Source organism: Anneissia japonica, unplaced genomic scaffold (genome assembly GCF_011630105.1).
Source record: "Anneissia japonica isolate Jap-2015-1 unplaced genomic scaffold, ASM1163010v1 scaffold287726_len2788222_cov184, whole genome shotgun sequence".
Taxonomy (NCBI): domain Eukaryota; kingdom Metazoa; phylum Echinodermata; class Crinoidea; order Comatulida; family Comatulidae; genus Anneissia; species Anneissia japonica.
The window spans coordinates 554,546-565,561 of NW_022705125.1; the positions used below are offsets into that span (position 1 = coordinate 554,546).

Sequence of the window (11,016 nt, forward strand, 5' to 3'; positions counted from 1 at the left end):
TGTGTAAACAAGAACTTTATATTTCCTTTTCAGTTAATTTCAATTAAAGTTTTGTTGGTTAGCAATATTTTGGGAGATGCACTAGAATACTAGCTGCTTGAGAATCAGCCTGTGGGAAGTTTATTCATAGCATAGAGTGTATTTAACTTTGTTTACATTTGTTTAAATTGCACTATTATGATAAAATCCAAAAGCTGTCCACACTATCAAATTTTATTTGATACAAACTTATGACATCCCTTCATGGTCATGATGACATCACATCATGACCATATATAGGCACATCATGACTATATGTGGGCATACAACAATGTTTTGTCAAAGAAAATTTGATAATCAGGACAGATATAATTTTCAACATGCAAGAAATCAATTATGAAAATGCTGTGCTAGCGAGGGCTTATCATCTTTTTTTATACTTTATTCTAGAAGGCACGATAAGTGTAATGACAACGCTATTCAACGTAGTCTCAAGTAATTACAAAATTAAATGAAACACAAAAAATGTGATTCGTACCTGTACTCTTCTTGGCCAGCGGTGTCCAATATATCAAGTAAACAAGTTTCACCATCTATCACAACTTGTTTTCTATATGAATCCTCTGGAATAACCAAAGATAAGATAATTTCCTTTGAATATTTACAATGCAATTTACGATAATAAATGTGTGCCTATTCAAACCTAAGTAAGATAAATAGTAATAATATTTATTTATTACATTTTCTAACTCATTATTATTCCCTTAAATTGATCTTGATTGATTTTTTTTTAAATTTCATACATCAGTCATTCATCAGTGAATAAGTCATCATTCATTCATTAGGAATAAGAAGCAATAATAATGACATCTGTTTCGATGTGAGTTTGCAACAGGAAAATATCATAGGAGTGGTGTTTTCCCAGTCAGTACGTCCCCAAATACTTGCGAAAAAAGATTCGCAAGTAAATTGCGAAATTTTTTTCACAAATATTTGGGGACATACTGAGTACTGGTATTCGGTATAATAACACGTCAGGTAGGGCAAAACACCACTCCAATAATGACATCAACAACAAACTACTCTTAAATCTCTTTTTTTTTTCTTAGTTCTTTGTTGGTTTTTTTGCTTGCATTGTTCATAAAAAAGTAATGTTTAGGAGACTAATGAGAAGGTTTGACAATACCTTAGAAAGTTTCAATATAAATAAAGTTACAGTGTAACTACAAACACAGTAACCTGTTTTGCTTATTTTTATTTTTCATTTTTATTTCCACAATGTTTAAAGATGGTGACCTTTCCAGCCGTCTAGAAGGGAAGCCGATATTCAGGGGCACTCTTTAATAAACAATAAAAAATCATATATTAACCTACACCAACAGAAGAAAAAAAATACAGTATATTTAAACATTAAAGCATCAATGAAAAGCCTTTCATTGAATAAATATATATAACATAATGATCCTTATAGGAAAGTACAGTAACAAAAAAATGGAGGCGATTTTTTTTTTAGGCTGGTACAATATCGTGCGGTATGTACTATTTTTATGAAATCAAGACAAAGGAAAGTAAAAAAATGCACAAAGGCGGTAGAAAACAATTATAAAAATATAAGAATGTTTAAGATGTTTAAATACTGGTACCACCTATTATCTTATAATTATATACTGTAATCAAAACATGCAGATACAAATGTTTATGCACAAAAATAAACCTCTTACCAATTGTTGGATCGTATTCATCAACAAAACTGTGGAAAAAATGAGAATTGATTTAGAATATTGGTAAATAATTTCAACTGGCTTAATTGACTTTTCATAAAATTGTATAGTAAAAAATATGTCAACTGAAGAATTATGATAACATTTAGTGATTATAAGTTGATATATACAATCTCTCAATAAACAATATTAAATTAAAAATAAAATTTTCATTTTTGTCCAATTCCAAATATTTGAAATTGGGAAATTTTGGTTGGGCCCCTGGGAACCAACGTAACAAATACACTGTCCCTTACAGTACCCCGCCTAACTCTCATACGAGCAAACGCTCAATGTTTTAAATATATTAATGTAAACTTTTAATCAATTGAAAATAGAAAAATATATTCCTTCTTCCTATAGTTTCCATACAGTAGATTGAAATTGCCTTGCAATCAAAGAGACTCACGAAAAATGATTTGTTTGATACAGATCTTAAATCAAGATTTTTAGATAAAGATAGATCAAGTATTCAGATATAGATCTTATTATTATGTTGATAACATATTTCTGCAGGCTCTATTAAAATCAGCAAACTCCATGTTTAATTTAATGTTAATACAGTATCTAGCAGTGGCAGGCTTAATATATTTAATGTTATGCCTCAGTGAAGAAGTTCTATATATTTTTTAAGTATTCATGTTGTAAAAATGTCTTGGGAATGTTCTAAATGATGATTTCTAGGTCTGCAACATTACTTAACATATAACGATTTCTCGAGTACTGTGCACATGCATGCATCATTTGAATCATGATGGTGTCATATGTTAATGTTAGCATGAATGTCGACGTATGTAACATTACAAACAGACATAAGGATCAAATTCTAATTTTACAAAACGTTTCATTACATTGCAAGTTATCATATATTTCTATATACTGTAAAAAAGCTAGCCTCAATACATTCCCTTTAAATACATTTTACATTTAATTTTTAAAAAAATAATACACTGATTTTGATTTAGGATCAACATTATTTTAGTCCCTCAGGCCTCCTTGATCATAGGCACCCCTCCCCCCTTTACTTATGCCAATATTTTACATACAAGGGTTCCCCGGGCAAAATCCCAGCGTATGATTCGAATGCGTAGCCATCCAGGGGCCTATTGCTATAAAAAAAAAGTCTTGAAGAGCTGGTCGATTATCAGATAGCCACTCATAAGATCAATGTTATAAAATATCTAAGACTCTGAAGCATAGTGAAAGTCTTAACTGAAACCACATGAAGTATTTAAAGACAAATAATTGCTCCAAACCACAATTCTTTTTTGGGTCGCTAATGCAAATATGAATATTTTCAGTAGATTTGATATGATATGCTTTTAAATGTTAAATGTTGAGGCATAAACATATTCATGTTTGTTAGAACTACAACTACAGGCCTTTGTATTTGAAAAAAGTGGGTGGGTTTATATCCATGTTAAAATTCATGTTTTATAATATCCCTAGATAATTTACATCCATGAAATTTGCATTATTGGCAGCTTATAGGCCAATTAGCAGGCAAAAAAAAAAACAAACCTAACAGGTCTTAATTATGACAATAGTCTATTTATAAACTAGGTCATAATTATAGCTAGCTAATCAGTATTACTGTCAATAAATCTTTATATAGATCTGTTCCAGATATCCTAAATATAGATATTATATTATCTAGAGAAAAAACCATTCACTGAAGAAAGAGGTTTATATTGCTACCCAGTATTATAAATCATTTAAAATTACCTATTTGGAATACACTTTATCCTATTTTTAGTACTTTTTTTTATGCAAATTTTTTATCCATTTATGAAATTAACTTTATTTATGATCTACAGTACATGTTATTCATAAATAATTCAATTCTATTTTTCTGCAATTTGAATTAAAACATTTAAATACAGTTCACCTTCTAATAATATTATTAAAGATTCAATTAAAGACCATATATCTTCAATTAGAGATCACCTTCCTGTGGGCTCAAGTGAACACCTATCTTTTATCTCTTATATTTTATTCTGGGCAAAACTGCTAAAGATTATAGAAACTCTGGTCCCAAAAGTCGTATTTAATTGGAGATGGCTACCTGAAAACCTTGGTAGAAGCCATGTGGTGTGGGTCATTGCTTGTCCTAGCAAAATGGTGCAGTTTCTATTGTGCATTGTTTCTGATTTTTGCTGCTAAAAATAGATCCCTGGTTCTTTTATTTTTCGAAGGGCAAACTAATTTTAGAGTTGATTTAATGGACCAAAGATAATATCCGAGTTGCAAGCAATTTGTTTATACTTCATGGACCTGTGAAACACTTGAGTACAGTGGCCGAAGCCCCCTACTGTATTTTTAAATCTTACTACACAACAATTACAAAATATCTGTACAATCTGATACTCCTGTAAAAATTACAGCATATTTTTATCTGACTTTCTGTGTTGAGTTTCTGGCAACTGGCACCACTTTGAAATATTCTCTTAATTTCGTTTGTCACAAACTAGAAGTTTGGTGGGAATAGACGGTTTTTAATATGGCATGATGAGTAGTAACGTGATGCATAGTCATTGAATAGTTTCATAGGCCTAAACAGGCTTCATATTTAAATTTAAAAATTAAAGTATAGTCCTGTTTGTCAACATGTTTGTCTGGCAAAGCTTGAAACACTTTGCCTGCAAAATCAAGAATAAAACCAATATCACATCCCATATATTGTCCTGTAATCATCGCTCTTTTTGGTAGAAGCTTAGTTGTTATTGCACATTCCCCAGGGTTGCATTTTGGCCTTTACTAATTATTAGTTTTAGCTTGTTTTAAATATTTAATTTTTTTTCGCGGGCAAGACTAAATTGCTTTGCAGGACAAACTTGGCCCACAGGCCTCCTATTAGAACCAGGTTATGGATGATTTTAATCTACTGTACTTTGTATTGGGATTTCTATCTTTTCTTTTCATTCTTTTCTTTTTTTAAAAATATAAATGAATAACAGAGAATGTTTACATGGCACTTTGCATTTGTATAAAGCAAGACACCTCCATTATTATTATCGGTCACCATTATCATAACTTCTCGGAATGGCGTAATCTACAGTAATAGTAAAATACAGTATAAACACTTGTAATTTGACACCAATGAAAGTACTCATTCTTAAATAAATTATAGCGTTATTTATTTGATATGATGTATCAACACTGACAAGAACTGAGGAGATTTAGATACCCAAGAAATACTTGACGTCGATGCAGGAACATGGAGCTTTGAACGCTGCCTTCATGCATATTCAAAACCTTTCACACGGCAATGCATTTTTGTTTCTGCTACCCTGTAATTTACCAATCATGCATTGCTCAACAACAATTGTAAAACTACTAAACTAGTAAATCAAAACATTTTTGTTGTTTTCCCGATCGAAAAATGTTACCTGTCAAAAGCTTTGTGGTGAAGATGTTTGCCTTCCAATCCCCAGGGTCCTACAGTAGGCCCAATTCCCAGGATCCTAGGTCAAATTCCCAGGGTCTACTCTTACTGTAGTTTCAATCCTCGGGGTCCAAAACCATAATTTCCCCCTCTCGATTAAAAAAAATAATAATTTATCTTATTAAATATAATTAAAAATGAGGTATACTACATACTACAGGTGGACATTTACTATTATAATTTTGTCTTGCATACTCAACACGTAATGTAATACTGTAGACCCTAAACTTCTGAAGGGCATGAAAAGACATGATTTTTGTTTGACTGTACATTGTGAAACCAGCATATCTTGCAACATCTGATCAAACATCATTGCTATTTATTTGACAGACCAAAATGTGATGGTATAATCAGCTTTAAGGTTATTGTAAATATGACTGATCCAAATCAAAACAGGTTACATTAATGTATTCAATCAAATTTAGTGGATATACTGTAGGACATTAAAATAAGATGGCTAAGTTAAGTATTATGCAAGGCTGATGCTAATACTGTATGCAACACAACCATTTTATGTGTAGAAAATCCAGGGACCTAAATATCACCATTATCCAGGTCAGCCTAAATGTAGTTTTAATGGTTAAAAATGTATAAACAGTGTATTAACTAAGCACAGAGGCAACAGGAGAGCACAGCATACACCTGTGTTGTCTGGAATACAAACTTAGGCAGCCTCAATGTATGTTACCAAATTTAGCATGTTGTTTCAGTGACAATAACAATTTTTAATTTATCAACATTTACCTGGAAATATCAGTAATTCTCACAAGGTGGTGAAAAGCAAAGTATAAAAATAAATATACATCATCTTTGAGAGTTTGTGCTGAAAATCTGCTCAGGAACCATAAATTTAATTTTTTTTTTTTTTTAAATGGATGAAAAAGTAGGAATTCAGTGAATTCTGCACCAGTTGTGTACTGTACGTCAAGTAATTAATATTCCCGTAAGGCTTAAGTACCACTCGTCATACCTGGACATTTTTACAGGTTTTGATGGCATGTATTTTAAAAGTACCAGTCACTAGAATAATAATCAGTATTTAGTATTCATTGTCATTTGTACACCATTAAAGTGAAATTCAAAATTGCAAATGTTGGCTCAGAGTGAAAAATGTAAAACAATAAAGAAAAAAATAAAATTATTCCCTAGCAGACACCATCCTGGTATTTCAAATTCTAGATTTTGGAATTTACTGTTGAAAAATTACTTAAACTATGGTTATGGTAAATACTATCCCACACCGGACACCATCTCAGTATATTTAAGGCAAAGTTTCGGGGCCAGAATTGTACAATTACGTAAATTGTGCGCTTAAAACACCTTCATTTTTATAATTAAATATGTGGATTTGTTTATTAATTTGTAGATTAATGAATGCAGCTCTAATAATAATATACATAATTAAATGAATGCATCCGTAGCAAAATTAATTTTTTTTTTTTTTTTAATAACTAGTTTAAAGTCCCATTCACGACAAAATTACAGTTCTTAGAAAAATCAGATTTTTATATGTTATACAGTAAAGATTTATAAATAATACGGAATTGCTAGTTTAACTGAATATAGACATTCCTAAACATGAAAAAATTGTAAAATAAGACTGAAATTTGATTTTTTTGTGTTCCACACAAAAAATAAAACCAGATGAATTTGTTATGTTTGATTTTGAGATAGGTCCATGATGGAATAGAAGGCGCGTGAAACATTAGCCTAGCAACACTGCTAGGCTAGGCCTAACCTTACCTCGATTTAGGTTCTGTTATCATACATAAAAACAGTCGACATAATTTCGGTTGCTAGTATTGACACTTGTGAAATATTATATTTCGTTGGAATTATTTCAAATTTGTTAAAAAAATGATTCTGATGGAGATTTTGAAAATTAAACAAACATATCTCAGGCCTACTCAATCGACAGCAGTTTGCACGATGCGAAGTATAAGAATTAATCTCATTAGAGAGGGCACACTTTATTTATCACTCACGATCATAACAGTTCATTAAAACAAACTAACGTTTTTTTATTATTAATTGTGGGATAAATTAAAATATCTTATCACGAGAGTTCATAGCATTGGTAAGCGAGATAAAAAATATATATAAAAAGAATGCGGCGGGTTCGCGAAACAATTAACTGCCTACCTCCGACTCTCGACTGTATATTAGTATTCATAAAAGCGAGTGCATTCCAGCAGATGCGATCTACAACCTCTGAATTTGCCTAGTAACGAAGATGTCGTCGATAAAATGGTAATTTCTCATATTTTTTAATCATTTTGCGTAAAACTAAAAAACATATGCCAATATTTTTCCATGCTTTATAATAATTAGAGTAATGCATACATTTTTTCTAAAAAATTCTTTTTTAGTGAAATTTTGCCAGGAATTGGGCTTTAAAGTTTAAGTATTCCATTACAATGAAATTTGGTGCTAAGAAGGGCAATAGCAATATAGTACACCAAATATGGTATTACCTACAGTACAACTGAAAATAATAATCTTCTTCACCGTTGTTAACTTGGACTAGGTCATAGGTTAAAGATCACCAGCCAACAATGCCTTTTAACACTTGGTTGGAGTCAGCTGGTGGAGTAATTACATTGCTTTCGGTAAGACGAAATTGAGTGCGTTTCCTGCAAGCATTGTTGTTCACAGATTAACAGCAACAAGGCTGCTTTAAGAACCACGCTGATGTAAAGTCAAGTGCAGGCCGGACAGAGGAGATTTAGGTGTAAGCAATGAAGTTCAAAAGCTGACAAAAATTATGTAAAAATGGGGCCAAGATATATCTGCAGTGAATTAAACATTTTCTATGTCAGGTCAATCAATAATCACAATGACACATCAGTCAGGACAAAGACATACTGTAAACAAAGCCGACAGGTTGCCAATTGTAATACATTGTCGGAAATCTGGTTCAAACTCATTCTAAATTCATTTATTATTGCATAAGTGTACAAGAAGGAAATTCTGTCAGGGGTAAAGCTTTACATTATAATAAGTTGCAGCCATAACCGACAGTGTAAAAAGATTTTGAAAAAAAAAGACACCTGAGAACAACTCGAAACCAAAGATCTAGCTTGTGTCCCTGTTTTTGTCTGCTTGTATGTTTTTGTATACCCAGTCTCTATAATATTTTTGTATATTTATAAGCCTCTGTTTTTTTTCCCCATACTGGCTTTTCTTAAGCAAAATGAAAATAGGTAAACGATCAGCACCTAGTAATAATTAATAAATACCTAAAACAAAATATGTAATAAATACTGTAATTAACAGTTTAATAACTAATAATAATTGTTAATATTTAATCATTATTAATAAATTAAAATAAAATTAAAATTAAAAAGTTCTTTAGGTCTGAGAGTGCCATTTCAAAATCTAGAGGTGCCATGTAATCAAAAATGTTCTTACCAAAGCCCCAACCATGGTAGGGCTAGCATAGACTCTCCATCTGTGGAAGTCCCCCCATTAGCCCCCACTATTTCAAATTCCTATCTGCCACTGGGGTCTCTCTCTTCAGATCCCTGTTTTCGTAAGACCCCAGAGGAGTAGACAAAAAAAAAGGATGCTGATATACCATAGTGTGCTGTAGAAAAGCAGACAATCACAAACAATATCCGGAATAGAACAAATTGGTATTTAGTATTACTTGAATTTACCAAGGAACTAAGTTATTATATGTATTTAATTTACACAAATCAGAGAGTCAACTTTTGGGAACACTTGGCAATCAATAAAATAAGCAGGGTTGGTAATCAATAGGTTAGTGTTGTTCCATCGTCGTTTATTAAAGAGTCCACTGATTAATTCTGAAAGACTAATATCCAACTTAAAAAGAGAGGACAGTACAGAGAATGACAAATACCCATAATGCATGTTTTCCTAATGATGTCATCGTAAGGTCAGGCATACCTGTAAGGATGATTTCACTCAAGAAACCATGCCTTTAAATTAAAATATATTGATAATTGATTCTTTAAAAAAATGCTTTGTGAATAATGAATTGAAATACTCTACTGTATGAATATCAGCATGCATAAAGTCATGGCAATGTTTAAAAAAAAAATATTAATATATTTTATTAATTCAACAATTAGATTAAAGAAGTGAGACAAAAGAATGCAATTTTTAGATTGTATTGCCTACTATTAACTTTTTCTTTTAGTATTTATTTGTATTTTCATATATTTAATTTTTATTACTGAATAAGAACCTTGTAATGCATTGATCAAAAATATCTTAATCTTTGTCTGAAACTAGGTGTTGTACCTACAAAAGCTGAAGTCGTGACAAAATTGACCCATTGTTAACATAAGAAAAAAAAAAACCCTATAATTCCGTTTAAAAATTTGTAATGACTTTTCCATTTGAGAACTAAATTGCATTACGTTTATTACTATTTAAGTTCATGCTACGGTATGTAATATTCATATTTAAAAATCATTCAAAAAAATCGAACAAAAAAATAAAGCTAATTATGTCAGGTGACCAAGGACAGATATAATGTGATCAACTTAAATTCAAAAGCATTTAGAGTGTGTTTTTGATGCTACACACAGCCCATTAACAGTGTGAAGCATTTGGTAAATGCTGAGTGGATTTTTAAAAATTTGTCATGGTCTGTTGTACAACAAGCGATCGCACAGAAAATCCCTCAACTTATCCCCTCACACACAATGGACAACAAAGGAATTCTAGAGATATTTGAAATGCCATAAAAAACTCCTACCTATACAGAGCAGAGATGTACATTTTATATGACAATAGGAGACCTTCAACATTATATTCAAAAACTAAAGAAAATCGGAAATAAGTAGTTACAAGGAAAGTAGTGAACGACTCCAACAAAAACACATTAGAATTATAAACTATGTTTCCAATACAATATGTTTTCATTGCATGTACACAGCAGTATATAAGAGAGTTTGACGACAGATACCGTAAATCATTAAAAATTTGATTCTTACAAATTTATACAATTTAAGGACGAAATGTTTATTTCAAATTAGAATAAATTGCAGTGTTTTCCCAAGGTACTGCCAACTTCTCTGAAGTGTAACTCTACCATGCATGCGTGCTATTTAGCAATTAGTATGTCCCTGTAATGACTGAAATTCGGACGTGACGTTTGACAGCAGATCGGGAATATTTATAAATTACAGATAGTAGCTTCTATGGAGCTTAAAGTAGTCAAAAGCACTGGCCTATAGAATTGCCCGGAGCACAGTACATTAACAGATTTTATAGGAACCATTTCAAAAAGAAATACCATAGAGCCATTTAATATATAAATGTACAGCGTACACTGTGATGACCATATTAGAAATGAAGTACAGTTTATGTGGCCTTGTAAAGATAACAAGATACAAGATACAGATTTCTTTATTGTCCAAAAAAAATTGAAATAACAAAGCTCATGACTAAAATAGAATACATACTTTAAGTTGTTGTCCGCTATGATGCTAGTAATTATTGTAATATTTTGTTTATTACTTTTTCCATTGTTATTATACAGTAAGATGTATAATATGTAGCTGTTGAGCTTTAAAAATCGTTATTATTATTATTATTATTATTAAGCTGTATTAAAGGCTTTTTTTTGTAATATGGTATGTTGCCTTCATTATCCCTCCCCACCCAAAAATGGATGGAGAATCTATAGTATAGATAAAGTGGCTCACCATACACAAACAGATTAGAAATTTCATGAAAGCTAGGCTCTGTTTTTTTGATATGTTGTAAAACGATTTGACTAATTGACACAAAAATCATGATAAAAAACACGGAAATGGTAAATGAGATGTAGATTTTTGAATATTTAAAATCTGGGGG

General features: G+C 31.2%; 1 protein-coding gene across 1 annotated transcript in view; it reads right to left on the minus strand.

The window, feature by feature from the left end:
- Positions 1-11,016, minus strand: part of LOC117105361 (GTPase HRas) — a 31,689-nt gene that overhangs the window by 13,734 nt on the left and 6,939 nt on the right. Inside the window, exons 3-4 of the mRNA XM_033246487.1 lie at positions 1,701-1,729; positions 518-602 (exon numbers count right to left, since the gene is read on the minus strand). Of these exons, the coding sequence (XP_033102378.1) occupies positions 518-602; positions 1,701-1,729 (114 nt within the window). The remainder of the gene's footprint in view (positions 1-517; positions 603-1,700; positions 1,730-11,016) is intronic.